Source organism: Ischnura elegans, chromosome 12 (genome assembly GCF_921293095.1).
Source record: "Ischnura elegans chromosome 12, ioIscEleg1.1, whole genome shotgun sequence".
NCBI lineage: Eukaryota > Metazoa > Arthropoda > Insecta > Odonata > Coenagrionidae > Ischnura > Ischnura elegans.
In genome coordinates this window covers 6,396,848-6,413,510 of record NC_060257.1, presented here as the reverse complement: position 1 = coordinate 6,413,510, position 16,663 = coordinate 6,396,848, and the positions used below count along the sequence as shown (strand labels likewise).

Genomic DNA, 16,663 nt, shown 5'->3' with positions numbered 1-16,663 from the left:
ATATTAGTAGAATGTAAAAGACAGACTTTATAAATTATAAAATAATGGCCCATCAGGAGATTAGGCAGCCATTTAAAAGAGGCCACCATCAAAGTGTTAATTAAATAATGTGGAATTCAGAAGATATAGCTTTTTGTTCACAATGATCAACAAATTCTACCAAGTCACTCCTCAGACGACTACTTTCATCAAAGGTCCTCAAGATCTCTTGCATGTAGATACAGTCAGTGTATCACCATCCATCCTGGAGTAGAAATCCAGATTCTATGCGATGGATTCTTCTGAAGTGGATGCAAAATCACTAGGGATGGACGAATCCAGGATTTTTTCGGATCCCAATTCGGATCGGATCCTTGATTTTCGGAGCCGGATCTTTCAGATCGGATATTTTCGGATCCTAATGCATTTTCAAATTCCTGACACTGAGATTCCCCCGATGGTTGTTCAATCTCTTGGGAAGAGTCACACAATGTGCCAGTCGCATTTTGCCTTTTTTATTTTCCACGTCTGAAATTCTCCTACATAACCTCTGCGAGAGCTTTAAAATAAAACAGTTAATGAGTAGGACAAGAATCGCATGCGAAGGCACATTCGAAGATAGAATCGGTACTCTTTCCATTCTTATGGGGAGTTGCTTTCACTGAAGCTATTATTTAAAATCTCGGATCCAGATCTTATGTCTTCCGCGACTTTGGATCCGATGTATCCGATCCGACCATCCCTAAAAATCCCTTTTAACAGGTTTCAGTTGATTGAGAGACCTAGTTATAAGTGTCTCTTCCTGGCGGCAACAGTTTACTTCAGAGCACCCACCATCCCATAAGTGTAAGTCCTTGGTACACATAAAATTGACACATGTGTTGTTGCGATGTCACCAAAGTTAAGCAATGCTGGGCCTGCACTAAACTTGGATAAGTGACCATTCATCCGTTAAATGTGGGTCTCTTGTCTGCAATCAGCAGGCAGGGCAAGCATGGGGTTGGCACAATGGACCACGGAAGGTTTAAATACCAAACCACCTGAAGAAAGTCCCCATAACAATGCATTCCAATGTAATCTACCTGCCCAAAGTGCATTTTCCCAACAAACACTCAATCAAGGCTCGGAGAGAGTGAGTGATGCATCACACGGGAACGTAACTCCTCTTCAACAAGATGCCATCTTCGGAAGCAGTTGATCCTCCACTCCGTCCTCGCTTCCGGCTCTTTACCTCCGCCTTCTCCCCTCCAGCGGCAGCCACAGGTGGGGGGGAAGGGCTCTGCGTTGGCGTGGTTGCAGAGGTTGTGGCAGGAGTATTGGGGGCAGCTGGAGGCGTCGGGGGCGGAGGTGTTACCCGTGGGGGCGGGGACTCCACCGTATCCTCGGAAGTGTCCGTTTGCCTCCGACCCCCAGACTCCCCCCGCTCCTCAACGGGACTATCTCGACTTCCCCCTGTGCTTTCCTCCTTCCGCCGAGCCTCCGCTAGCTTTTGAAGCAAAGCTGCCCCCAGCACTGGGATGGGGATAGGTATTGGGACGGGAATGGGTAACACGATGGGGTAGGGTACCAGCATGGTGACTGGGGGCAGCAGAGAGGGCGGGGGCAGCCTAAGAGGAGGGGGAGGGTGGGGGTGCCGAGCGTGGGGCGAGGGGGGGTGCGGGGGCGGGATGGGGTCGCCGTGGGGGCGGAGGAAGCGTGCAAAGGGGTGGTGGGCCTCCGGTATCCCACCTGGGGGCAGTGGTAGCAGGTGGTGGAGGGAGGGGGGTGGGAGATGGTGGGGGGGCGGATGCGGGAGATGGGGAGGGAGGAACGCCGGGGGCGGCGCGAGGGGCGGGGTGTGGTGTGGAGGGGGCGGTGGAGGCAGCAGTGGGGGCGGAGTCCTCCGGCGAAGAGGGGGCTGCAAGATGCCTGGGGGCGGCTGCGGGGCTGCCCCCGGAGGAGGAGGCGGCCGGATGGGCGGGAAGGCCTGCGGGGGAAGGGCAATGTCCTTGGACTTGCGCCTCCTCTTCTTCCGCCTCCGTTCCTTGGCGGGGGAGGCGTTCTCGTCGGAGGCCTCTGAGAATGGGGGCAGGGGAGGGGCAGCAGGGGGTGGTGGGCGCTTCCTGTTGGGGGGCAGGAAGGCTCTCGCGGGGGGAACGCCGTCTTCCTCAACGTCCTCCGCCGAGGGGCGCCGCTCTTCCGTGGGGGGGCGTGCCCTGCCCCCCCTGGCTTCGCTCCCCTCCTCGTCCTCCTCGTCCTCGCAGATGTCCTCGTCTTCGTGGCTTTCGGGGGCAGAGCCTCCGTCCCCCGAGGGCCCCTCGCAGCAGTCTCGCATCCACAGCTCAGGGGTGATGATGAGGCCCCCTCCGGATGCCCCTGGAGCCACTCCAGAGGCCTCGGCCTTCAGCTGCGCCAGGTGGGCCTGCGTCTCCTTGCAGAAGATGTTCATCTTGTACTGGTTGAGACACTTGTCGCTGCAACAGTTACAGAGGAGTTAGATTTTGGGATGCTACAAATTGAGATTGCAACAAGGTTCCCCAATGGGAACTTCCTAATTCTGAGCACATGGATTTCAGTTTGTGTACGTCAATGACAAATTTCTGTACATCTAAGTAAGACTCTTCCAGTGGCGGCTGGTGGTTATATATCCAGGGTGTGCATTAAGGCCGTTTTACACGGGGCACGGAATTGCGCAGGTTAGAGCTGCATTAATTTCTAAAATGGCGTGGAATTGCGCGAATGCATGAACGAAATTAGAACAGGGGCTATTGTGCCGTCTCGCATCCACGCATTCTCGCATGTGTTCTTGCAATTCACCGCTTTACACGACGCAATTTTGATTGCGCCTTCGCACGTATGTCAGATTGCGCAATTCCGTGTACCGTGTAATACGGCCTTTAGAGAAGATATACGATGATGAAAAAGGGCATGAAGTTCAAATGAATGCTCTGCTAAATGGCACCGAATGCACTGACGGACTAGGATCCTGAGCGCAGGTAGTGTAGGTGGCAGCTACACCACTACACTACCTGCGAGTCACTCACCAAAAATATGCGCGTGCGCACTCGCATCGTTTTGAGTCTGCTCCCATCACCCATTTGAACAGTACATACCCCCCGCTTGCTTCGTCCAGCCCGAGCACCCAAAAGCGATCGCATAAACCGAATATGCGACCGGCGCGATGCCACGGGATCGTACACTTGTAGAGCGGTGAATTCGCCAAGAAGATAGCTGTACCGTTTGGAGCTTCATATTTCATCCATATGTAGACAGGATTTTCATCTATATCGTGGTAAAGGAATAGTTTTCTTTTATAATTCATCATGGATGCCGACCTGCAAAAAATATTGGGGGGCCCAAACTGGGGTCTTGCACCGGGAATTTTATAAGTAATGAGTGTTAAGTTTTATAAGCATTTTAGAGGAGACATATGATCAACAATAGAACCCTGATAACTCGAATCTCGATATCTGGACACTCCGGAGAAAATCTACAAGCCTGACACATTTTTCCTCACACCCATAACGAATTTTTGAGGGGGCTCGGGCCTCCTCAAGCCCCATGGAGTCGGCGCGCCACTGTAATTCATAAATGTTAGGGAAATTGCATACTTTTTATAAACAGTATGCTGATATACTACAGTAAACACTTAGTACCGCAATATACTTTTTTCCGCTTAAAATTCAGTTTATACTCTAGAAAATGACTCCCAAAAGTCGCCCGAGTTTCGCGGGCTAAAAAATACCGCCCCCACTAATCTTTGGCTGTGACGTCATAGTTCAGTACGAGTCCAAGATCCAAGCCCAGTAACTGCAGGTTTGGAAGAGCCACGTTGCGTTTAAAGGAGAACATGGGTGAAATAAGGAAAAATTACAAGTGGTGCATTGTTCCTCTGTGCAATAACACCCCAGAAAAAATTTTCGTCTACATTCCCATGGAGGAAATTAGAAGAAAAGCCTCGATGCATGCCGTCTGTCGGGATGAGCGTTACGGAAAAATAAGAGTATAATAAACGGAATGATAAACCCGTGTGCTATGTGAGCGAAGATAACTTTAATATAAATAATATTTCCATATTTCATTGACTGAATAACTTGAAACTGAGATTTTTCGATAATTCGGCCGCCGTAGAATAAAAACTCAACTTCCGAACAAAAATCGAGATAGGTGTTTCTCGATGGTTACGATCGTTACGATGGACTCAAATTATTAAGGCACTTGTTCAATTTCAGTTACGGAAGGACATAGAAAATTCCATGATGCTTAAAATCAAGGGAGGAAATATGAAAATATAGAGCAACGTTGATCCTCATGCATTCGAGTGCCAGCCAAGAAGACAGCGTTTTCTTCTACTCTCGGCGTCAAAATGATGTGCCGCTGTACTTTGCAAATTTATATCCTGGCTTCACCACATGCTATAATAATGAACTATACGTCATTTTAAAGGAAATTTTATCCTAAATTCTGATTATTTTATTACAAAAAAATTGAAAAATGTAGACATGGTCAGTGCAATAAATGACTCCGCGCACCGAAAAATTAGCCGTTTTGTCAACTTCATGAACTTTGCAACTCAACCTAAGGAAAACTACTATGTCTACAGCATTCATCTTCCACATTAATTTACACTCATCAGTGCGGATTAATAAAATGGCTTTTGGGTATTTTTAGAACTTATATTTTGTTATAAATTAATGAAAATATTTAAACATTATCTTGTCCCATAGTTTACCCCGAAAGATAAAGGGAGTTGTAGATGGAAAAAGAATGGAATCCAGAGGTGGTCACAAAAAATGAATCGCAGCATTCTTTGATTTAATTCTACGCCGTTGCTTGCTTTTCAAAAAAAAAGTTGAGTCACAAGAGGAATGTTCCGCGGCCTTTGATTTGGAAACTATGGAGATAAGAATGGACATGTGTGGATCAGCAATTTCCATTTAGTTGGCTGTCAGGATAAACCAAGGATCCATTTAAAGGTTGTCAGGCCATCGTATAAAGATAGGACTGATGTGCACCACAGGGGAAATGGGGTGTTTGAGGGAAAGTCAAAGCCAAAGTTGCCCAAAGAATGTGCAGTTCTATGTTGCTCTTTCCCCAGTTAAAACCAAATAGAAATTGGATTGGGATGATATTTTCACCACGGGTTCCAGTGATAGTGAAAGTGCAGGTGATCACGGTCATCGTCGAAAGTCATCCCTCTAGGATTTCCGATACGGAATTTTTAAGTGACAACCGATCGCAATGACGATGAGCTCGCCTTTAGAGAAGGTTTCAGATATATCGTGAGAAAAGCTCCCAAAATGTATTAAAGACTCTGTTTGGAAAACATGTACATTTTAATGCTAATTTAGGAAGTATTTCATTTCAAAAGTAACTTATTAACACCTGAAGACGTTGTGTTTATTATATTGATCGAAGGGCGATTGACCGATTCTTTCTGCAGAATAGGAAGTGGCTTCGGGGTTTTTATGTCACAAGATGTTAGATTGTGTTGGAAGTTCGTCTATATTATCGCTACTAAATTGAAACATTAATAGTCTGCCTTCCTCAGAGCTTCCTGTCGCCCTCAAGGCAAGGTATTTTTAAGTTGAAAGTATCATCGACAGTTTCGAGGTGGAAATAAGTTCACCATAAGACTCTACCGGACTGCCAAAAGAATACACATTTCACCTGAGTATACGCTTTCGCCAATATTATACGCAAGTTTCACTTTGTTATGAACTATGAAACATTAAAGATCAGCTACCTTTCCATTTCTCGGCATCGACTTTCCGAGCCGACGAATTCTACAGTTTCACTAAAATACCCTGTTATCATGATGGAATCAGTAACAGGAAGCTTGCTAGGATCAGCCTAAGAATAACCATATGCCTTCATCTTTACGCAATCTATCACTTTCAATGGAGGAGAAATAGATCAAATAATAGCCCTGAAGTCACAATGAACAACTCCGATACGTCTGCACTTCAATAAATGAATCATAACCACGCCGTCGCATGTATTCAAGTATTCAACCTATACTATGGCCGTGCCGCCGTGCCTCGTACTGAACTATGACGTCACTTTTCTACCAGCCAATCATCGGGCGTTTTCGCTTCTCACTTGCATTTGAAAATTCTCGTGAACTTTGATGCATTAAATATCGCAAACCACGTCATAAAATAATAAAAAAACTTTCACCGAGGTATGCAAACATATATTTTTAAATAATTTTGGGGCTATTGATTATATCTGAAATATATGCAAGTTCCCTATTGCTAACATGCCGCCACTGGACTCTTCCCATTGTCATGTGTATGCAACCCTGTGATAACTCCCTCTGCTGCTGGGTCTAAAAGTAATGCCCTCACCTGCAGAACTGTAGCTGTGTTTCTCCATCCTGGAAGTCGACGTAGGCCACGGTGTGGCGCACGTGCCTGCACCAATCACACGCCTTGCTCCTCTTGAAGGACGCACGGCGACATTGAGTGAAGCACACCTGTGGATACATTGGGACAAGGAAAGATTATTCACAATTACATTCGAGAGCTCATTGTAATGTAGGAACAAAGTTCCAGACCAATACTACTTGGTCAATAGCTATCCAGATAGCACAAAGTAAAGGCCGTTTTTCACGGGGAACGTCATTGCGCAATCCGAATTTTGCAATCAAAATTGCGTCGCGTAAAGAGGTGAATTGCTAGAACACATGCGAGAAAGCGAGGATGCGAAAACAGCCTCTGCTCTAATTCCAAGCTCGCATTTTCGCAATTTCAACGTGTTTTCACAGCCAACCTACGCAATGACGTCGCGCGTATAAAACGGCCTTAACCACATGCGCTGTAATGTCGAATCTAGCTCGTCATGAATTTTCGGCGCCATACCGCGAAATGACGAGTGTATCTCGTCATCGGATTTTCATAATTTTAGCACGATTTAGAGGAACAATATAATTATTTTGAAAGCTTAGCAATGTTAGAACATGCATAGTATGCATAAATAATTCATATTTCATGAAACATGACACATTGGAAGGATTAAAATGACTTTATTCGAGTAGCGATAGCTGTGTTCTCCATGTTTAATAATCACATTTTATTTCACGGTTGATTACAAATTATAAAATATCATTTTAGTACCTACCGTTTAAAAGAGAACTACAGAAAAATAAATAGAGAATAGGAGCACGATATTCAGAAAATAAATCGAAGTGGAAGGGGTTAAGAGACTAATGCCTGCTATTTTATGTGCTTCTTCTGCAAAAAAAACGGGTAAGGAGCTTATTATATGGTATGATACTACCATAAGGTTTAGATAATTTTTTGGGAAGAAATATTCCTCATGAAACCCACAGATCTTTTCCTTTATAACTTGTTTGAAATGTAATGTAAATAAATAGGGTAGTTTCATTCGTCAAAGAAAACGAAAGGCATTGATTGTGATTCGTTACCCACCATTACTGTATCCATAATGTACAAATTATTTGGTGTTAGAAATCCCAGTTTGGACGAATGGCAATGTTCAATTTTAACCGCGTTTGAAAAAAGCCAGATTGGCGCCCATGCGATGCCACTCCACGTGACGTCACAGGGACCTAGTTTCTATACGAGAAGATAGGAGTTTTACATCGTCTGAGATTACCAATGCATGCATGAGGCACAGAGCTCAGGGAAACGTCTCTTAATAATCACCTATTAAAACTGCCTATGGTCGGAAAGTTTACTTAGTTTGATAAGGTATTAATAATGCTTATTTAAGACAAACGCTACCTGCTAGCAGCCTGCATCGTAGCGGCGCACACATCCTCGCCCCAAGATCACCTCACACGACGGCAGCGGGAACCAGAATGACGTCACGCGGGCTTTTCCCAGCATTCATACTTAGCCATCGCGTTTTGGCGCGCTTGAAATTTTTCATTTTTCATTTAATCGCGAAAAATAGATATCGTCATTTAAAAATCTAAAAGCGTGAAATACGTACTCCAGGAATAGTAATCCTTCGATTTAGGCAATAATAAAATAATAGGAAACCACCCTATTGTAATAAAACGATGCGACCATTGAACATTATTGAGAGCAGAATGAATTACCTCAGAGCAGAATGCCTTGGTGGTGGTGGAGGTGACCGAGGAGGAGGCGCCATTTCGTACGGACAGCGTGGTGGTGGTGGAGGGTGCCGTGATGGGCAGCTTCCCTGCTGGGCGGCCGCACCACGAGCAGAGGAGCGGCGCAGCACCTCCAGGCGACTGGGGCGACGTCGACGACGAAGACGAAATGCATTTGGGGCCGGAGGATGCAGCCACCACCGCCGCAGGCGAGGATGGACCAGCCACGCTGTCGTCTGCCGTGCTGCAGTCCACCAGGACACCTTGGTGCGAAGCTGCCATGTCAAGAGAGAGGGAACACAGCTTTAGGAGGCATTTCGGCACTCTAGATACAGACCTGGTAACATGACAAAACTTTCTGAAGGCCGTTTTACACGGGGCACAGAAATTGCGCAGATTAGAACTGCATTAATTTCTAAAATGGCGAGGAATTTCGCGAATGCATGAACGAAATTAGAACAGGGGCTATTGTTGCCATCTCACGTCCATGGCTTCTCGCATGCGTCCTAGCAACTCACTGCTTTACACGACGTAATTTTGACTTTTCCTTCGTACACACGTCAGATTGTGCAAGGCAGGGGCGCAGCTGGAAATTAAGGCTGGGGGGGGGGGGGTTTAAGGTGCAACTAATACCGGGGTGCGTGGGTGCAGTGGCGCAGCGAGGGGGGTTTTGGGGGTTAAAGCCCCCCCCCCCCCCCCCCCCCCCCAGGGCTCAGAGAAATTTTTAAGTTTAATCCATTTTACTTAATTGGGTTGATATAACTAATAGAATAGTATAAGGATTAATAAAATATCCCTCAGAAAGCCGTAAAACTCACCATTTTGAACCGTTTATCTTAAAATTCCGCAATTTATTTATCTCGCACCTACCGCTTATTCTAGTGGGTATTCCATACCCCCACACACCCCGGTATTATTTGCACCTAAACCCCCTCCCCCAAGCCTCAATTCCTAGCTACGCCCCTGTGTGGGCGAATGGAATACCCATCAGGATTAGCGGTAGTTGCGAGATTCTTCTGAGTCGCGAACGGACCCGCCAGCTACCTGTGTCTGTCGGTCCTTTCCTCCCCTCCTTTGCACGCGGCTCACGTATTTATTTTATTATATATCCTGGAGACATTACATGAATGCATAGGACAGGTAAAGATAAGAGAAAAAAAAGTAATCACACACAAAGGCACAGCAGTTCAACATTACGAAAAGTACTCATCCACAGTATAAAGACACTTTGTCATAAGAAACTTCCTCAGCTGGTATTTGAAAGCAGACAATTTTTCAATGTTTTTTAAATGCCTAGGAAGGGCATTGTACATTTTGATGCACATCACTCTTGGACCTAAAGAAGAGACCTTAAAATTTTGCTGTACAACATGTAGATCTGATGTCTGTCTAGTATTGTGTTTATGATAAGACTCATTTTTACTAAACAAAGATAAATTTTCCCAAGTAAAAACCAGAGTACAATAAATATAGATTGATGGCACAGTAAGCAAGTCTAATTTTATAAAGAGAGGTCGGCAATGGCTCCTGAATTGGGCATTGCACATGGATCTTACTATCTTCTTTTGGACTATAAAAATTTTATCTAACAAGGATGATGAACCCCAAATAATTATACCATATGATACATGAGAGTAAAAATAAGCATAATATACACTTTTGAGCACTTCAACACTAAGTGAGTGTTTAACAATAGACAATAAACAGTACGCAGAGTTTAGTTTTTTACATAGGTTCTCAAAGTGATAGGACCAATTCAAAAGTGGGTCAATATGGACACCGAGAAATTTAATACACTCTCCCAGTTGAAGATCTGTATTAATCCCCCCCTGGTTTTGGACCCCCTAACGAAATTCCTGGCTACCCGCCATCGACTGAATTCAAATTTTCCTCACGCACGTTTCCCCCGAATTTTGTCACTTTCTCAACGCATACCGACTTGTGTTTCACCCGAAAATGCTTCAGTATGGTGAGGTGGATTTAGCATTTCCGTTGCATTCACTGAAGCTATTATTTAAAATTTCGGATCTAGATCCGATATCTTCCGCGACTTTGGATCCGATGTATCCGATGACGGGCAATATTCGCGGATATTTGGATCCGAGGTATCCGATCCGACCATCCCTAATTAAGACCGTTTCTGAACAAAAAATTAGTCAGTATAATATGGATTACCATAAGAAGCCTCGTTCAACCATTATTCTTTCGGAGCAAAATTCGATTCCAGGAAGAAGTAGCTAACAGGAATCGATATCACAATTTGGATATTATCTAATGATTAATTTATATTTCTCATCGTGTTTGCTTCAAAATGTCAGTATTTAAAAGCAATTATATTAATTTCAGTCTTTTGGTCGCACTGACCATGTTCCGCGTAAAAAGACTAGGACCTCGAATTACGAACATGATACTCGTACCTAGCGAAGACTTTATCTTAGGTCGTATTAGTCGTAAGTGGACAATGACAAATGTGTAGCACAGGTACTATAGGTATTAAATCATCCACACGCCCAAATCTGACATAAAACGTAACTGACTAACGTTACAAATTCGCTCAGTAAGGTGCTCGTAATTTTTACTCATGATAAGGAAAGCTCCCACCCAAGTATACACATTTCAATGAAACCAAGTGGAGCACATGAAATGGACGGAATATCTGTTAAGTTACCTGATGAAAACACAGCGCCAGTTGAAACCCGGGTCGCGTTACACTTTATCATTAAGTAAAATGCGCTTAGTTTGTTTTTTTTTCATCGCGGAGAAATTTCACAAAATAAATCCTGCAAACGAAAAATTGGTAAAAAAAATGAAATTTAAAATAAAAATACATAACAACTTCATAGAAATCCTTGGAAATTTTGAAAGAGAGATCATGAGGAGAATCTACGGCCAAATTAGAGAAGGAGAGAGTGGTGGAAAATTAGAATTAACATGGAGATAAATGAAAAAGTGGAAGGGTAGGATATCGTCAGATCTACCAAGTCACTACGGCTGTCACGTGGTGGGGCCATGACAGTGGCGCCGACTCCATGGGGCCTGAGGGGGCCCGAGCCCCCTCAAAAATTCGTTATGGGTGTGAGAAAAAATGTGTCAGGTTTGTCGATTTTCCCCGGAGTGTCCAGATATCGAGATTCCAGTTATCAGGGTTCTAATGTTGATCATATGACTCTTCTAATGTGCTTAAAAAACTTAAAACTCACTACTTATAAAATTTCCCGGGGCAAGATCCCCGGTTTGGCCCCCACCAATATTTATTGTAAGTCGGCATCCCTGGACTATGAAGAAAGGAATGGCAACAACTACTGCATAACAGCAAGATGGGAGGGGTCGGAAGAGGTAGACCGAGGAAGATATGGTAGCAGGATTTGGAGGACGATTTGAAGGCAATGAATGTAGTTATAAGATGGAGGGAGAAATCAAGAGGAAGAACGGAGGTGTGTACTTAATAGAGGAAGCCAAGTCCCACACCGATTGGGCTTTGGAGATTTTTCAATCTTATCTTTTAAAAATAATTTTCGCAGTTACTTCGTATGGTCGTAAGCAAGACGATAGTACATCGGGTATATCATCGGGCTTCATATAAGGAAGTACCTGTACTTCGTCGCGATGTCCTGACTAAACTGCGACATGTGGCGCCAAGTGTCTCCAGTGATAGGGGGAATGATGTTCAGTAACAGGTGAATGGAGGGGGATGTACTAGTGAATTACGGTTTTCAGAGATTGACATCCGATCTTCGGGCCGAAGCAAAAGTCAGCATCAAACAGGGGGTATAAAAAAGAAATGAAATAAAATCCACGAAGGAAAAAATAGAGTATGTGGCTCTCCGAGAAATATGTGCGCTCCATTTTCATATTTCACGTTTTTAATGAGGAATCAGGCCGCGTGCTTTTTTGTTGGGAGGGGTGCACGGCGGGAAGGTTTCGTCGAAGGGTGTTCATTACACGGAGAGGCAGGGTGGAGTGAGGGGGGGGGGGCGCCGCGTCATTAGTTCTCCAAGTTCACCCTGTTCTCGGATTTCAGCGCCGCGGCCGCCATCTTTAATTACCGCCCGGCAACGTGAACTGCTCCTGTTGGTCGCAGCCTGGCGGATGGGGGGTGGGGGGAAGACGAATAATTAATTCCATCCCCCCCTCCTTTCATGAGGAGCCTCACTTATTTATTTATCGAATCATGATGAAGGCGAGGCGTTCAGGATGGTATAAGGTCTGGGTGCCGAACCTGGTGGCGAATCATTTTACGTCCTTCTTTTATTTGATTTTTTTTTTCGAGAGAAAAAGAAATGAAGGAGCAAAAGCGCCGATGGAGGAAAGAAGAAGAAGAAGGCGAAATTGCCTCCAATCACTCATCTGAAGGTTCTCTTCCTGTTAGATGAGAAGCACCCCGCACAGTGTTCTCTGATTTTTATTCTAATTTGAGGCAAATCCCATCTTTTCTCCCGCGCGGACGGAAAGCATCTTGGGAAAATAAACGAGCAGCGCGAGCCGTTCATTGATCGGGTTTCCTTCAATCCACCCTCCTCCTCCCCCCGTCTCCTCTTGACAACCGATCGGCTTGCTTTTTTAATTAGAAGCGTAATGGGAGGAAAGAGGATAATTTGATTACGCGATGGTTCTAGGAGAAGTGGGAGTGGGAGGCTTGAGTTTGTGTTTCCATGGCGCTCAGCAATACATTTCGCTCCTCATTTTTTTTGTTTCCGGTTTTTCTGAAGAATTCTTTCTCATCCTTCATGCTAAATTTTTAAAAAGTTATGGTAATACAACCTTTCCAGTTGCAAAGAAATAATTTGTACCAATGCAGTACTTAAAATCATACATTTTGATCAAAATCTTTTTGAAAAATTAATATAGAACTAATTAATTTGTATTTCATTAAAATTTTCAGGGTATCCTGAGAAAACCCTGGTAAAAAATTGTCAAGATGGGATGGTATAAGGTCTGGGTGCCGAACCTGGTGGCGAATCATTTTACGTCCTTATTTTATTTAATTTAATAATGAATTAGGTGCTTTCCATGATAATTTTTCCGGAAATTGAATGAACAATCATAACGAAACACAGGTTATTATCGCGATCACAAGTTATAATGACGCGTTAGTCAGGTCATTCACTTCTGAATTTCGGAGAAGGACGACGTTGTGATACGGATTGCTTGCCGTTCTAATAATTATATTGGGAAATTATCAACACGATTACAGCCCTTGCCTCATTTTGTCAATAGCGAAAATGTAAGGATATGGACCACTCGGTTTAAAGAAATACAAAGTATTACCAATACTAAAAACATCATGTATGGAAAATCATTTTTAAAAAGCCAATTGTTCACTCTTGATAATTTATTAAATTATTTAACGAGAAAAAATTCTGGAAAGCGGTTGTAAAGTAATGTTGAGATGTTTCAAAGCCAACGATGACTAAGCCATCCTGGAGAGTATGCAGCACACTAACAAAGATCGCAAAATTCTGGTGTCCCAAATCTTCAAAATAAAAAAGGGCCGAACAAAATGTAAGGCAATAAAATTTATTTGTTAATGAAATAGTGTTTAAGTTTATGCAGCAAGTGGTTTTCATATTATGGAGGAAAAAAACTTCGATTTATTGCTCAAAACAGCATTTTTTCCTAACCTAACCTTAAATTAGGCAAGGATTAACGTTATGATGCTGAGTTTTTTGACATAAGTTTTCGACCATTTGGCAAATTTTAGGGGACTCCATCATCAGATCAGGAAGAAAAATTCTTTTGATTACCTGATAGAAAGTTATTGGGATAAGTCTACAGGGATGGAGAGGCTGTTTGATTACGCCATAACTATAGCCCAGAAGATTAAAAAATAAACAGGATAGTTGGAGAAATGAGGTAGTCCAACAATGGTATATATAAATACACTCAATTCCAAACCTACTATTCTCATTTGGTTTGTTTCTTCAGTTATGACGGCGTTGGGTTCAATGGCTATTTTTCGCGTATTACTCTGTAGGATGTGTTTTATGGTCTATTGTATTTGATGTGTGGGTTTCCATATTAATACCAAAGAGGTGTGTTCCAAAGAGATTTCGTATAACGGTGTATTTTGTGTTCTGTGTAAGTAGAGATTGTTTGAAAGATTTTGCTACGTCGCTCAGATGTCGTATGTGTTTTGGTGTTGAGGTTTTCGTGTATTTACGTATTACAGACGAATTAGGGGGCGCCCGTGATTGTCCTTAATGTCTTCATCTGTATCACTGTTAGTTTTTCGATATGAGTATCCTCTATTGCATGCGTGGTATTCAGTGGCATAGCCAGGAATTTCGTTCGGTGGGGGTCCAAAACCAGGGGGGGAAATTTTTGAAAAACCGGGCACTAAGTAATGGGTTTTAAACTAATTTTAATACTTTTCATAATCGAAAAAAAACTTAATTTGTTAAATAAACATTTTGTAAATTCCTGATATTTCAATATTTTTTTTCTTTTATGAAGGTGGTGTTTTAATATTTCGGGGGGTGGAGGGGTCCGGACCCCCCCCCCCCTTGGCTTCGCCACTGGTGGTATTTGAGGGCGCGAGTGTGAATTCGAGGCGTTGGAAACAAAAGAGATGCCATCCGCGCCTCTCCACCGTCGCGTCGCGTTGAGTTCTCGGAATTCGGCGTGTTGGGCGCTAGGTGGTGCTGAGCGGAGACCGTCCCATTGTGAGCGGGAATTCTCAGAAGCGCAGGTGTGGAGGGAAAGGCAGGGTGCCATAGGCTCGGACATTGGAAGGGTCAATTCATCACCGCTAGTCTGTCTAGAGTAGGAGACGAGTTTCTCAGAGGTACACGCCCATGATTATACGTCACTCCTGCACAATAACATCGTTGACACCTTCCGGATTTGGAAATAGCGCTTATAAGTCATAATAAATTGTTCATATTTCAAGTTTTTTCCTTCGTCACTTTCTTTGTGCGTACAAAGGCGTTCAGCTGAAAAGGCAACTTTACATCAATATGGTTTTTTTTTACAAAAAAACCGACCACTCAAACAAATTGTAAATCTGATTTATCATTTGATGCCTACTGTGCTACATCCATTACACATTATGAATAGAAATAATTATGATTATTTTTGAAGAAGTAAACCTTCTAGCCACACCTATTGGAACTAATGACTCCACATGTCAACATCCAAGCTATCAATAATTAGGATTTCTCTTTTCTACCGCCTATAAGCCTTAATAAATTCTCTCGCGACTTACATTGATCCATTTTATTCATTAATTAAAATTTTTGACATCATCTCATTCGATTCAAAATAACAAATACCTAACTTGTTGATGGCCAAGGAGGTGGCCAACGAATCGGTTTGTTGCTTTATTTTCTTACAGTTTGATTTTTAATATAATAAGCTTCTTTGTTTCATTATTATTGTTAAAAGTGCTCTTAAAATGGCACTCATTACTTTAAGCGTACCATTTTCTTTAAAATAAAATAAATTATCATAGAAAAATCTTGTAAATACAATCTGATTTTCGAGCTACCTAAATCAGGGGCGGCTCGAATAGCTTTGGTGGTGATTTACACTTTCTTTGTGCGTACAACGGCTTAGTAGCTGAAAAGGCGCCTTTAGAGCTATATTGTTTTCTACAAATATCGACTACCTACTTAAGAAATCAATATGGTAAAATCTTATTAATCAGTTGAATCCTATTGTACTAACTCCATCACATAATATGAATGGAAATAATTGCAATTATCTTTGAAGAAGTAAACCAATTACTGAGTTAATTTAAGGATAGAAACACTTTATGGTGACTTTCAACAGAAATCCTAGCAGTTACTGTAGAAGTTATACAGAATTCCACGATTACTTCTGAGCATTTACGTTGGGTGACATTCGCAACGTGAACTGTCCGCTTATCCATTGTAGGAGACGATGTTTCTCCGCGGCACACGACCATGAATATACGCCGCTCAATGGCGTTTTTGACTTTTCTGAATCGGAAAAATTCTTACATGAATAAAAAGTGTTTCGAATATCAAATTGGTATTTTAAAATGTTGAAAATATCACCTGACTTTCGAGCTACCATATTCAGGGGCGGTTCTAAGAGTTTTGGTGGTGTAATATGGGCTTCGCTATAGACTTCCTTTCTGCCTTTACAGATATACTGTCTTTTTTTTACATAACAATCGACCACCTAAGATAACACTTGGGTCACCTGAAGGTAATTAATTCTAATGTTGAACCTATACAATAGGGCTGTTGACACTTTTCGGAATTGAAAGGTTAAAAATGCATATAAAAATCAAAATAAATCGCTCACACACAGAGGCGCCGACTCCATGGGGCCTGAGGGGGCCACGGCCCCCCCAAAAATTCCTCATGGGTGTGAGGAAACCATTTTTCAGGCTTGTCGATTTTCCCCGGAGTGTCCAGATATCGAGATTCGATTTATCAGGGTTTTAATGTTGATCATATGACTCTTCTAAAATGCTTAAAAAACTTAACACTCACTACTCATAAAATTTCCCGGAGCAAGTACCCCGGTTTGGGCCCCCCAATATTTTTTGTAAGTCGGCATCCCTGCGTCTCCCGCTCACACAAGACAAAAGACAATCAGTGTCGGACAATACATGTAAAGTTCGTTATTGATACCTGCAGACCTTTTTTTCTT

The 16,663-nt window shown here is 43.0% G+C and overlaps 1 protein-coding gene across 1 annotated transcript in view; it reads right to left on the bottom strand.

Moving 5' to 3' along the window:
• Positions 1-533: 533 nt before the first annotated feature.
• Positions 534-16,663, bottom strand: part of LOC124169526 (formin-like protein 20) — a gene marked incomplete at its 5' end in the record, with an annotated part of 44,020 nt that continues 27,890 nt past the window's right edge. The window contains 3 exons of the mRNA XM_046548159.1: positions 534-2,432; positions 6,309-6,436; positions 8,027-8,316. Of these exons, the coding sequence (XP_046404115.1) occupies positions 1,124-2,432; positions 6,309-6,436; positions 8,027-8,316 (1,727 nt within the window). The remainder of the gene's footprint in view (positions 2,433-6,308; positions 6,437-8,026; positions 8,317-16,663) is intronic.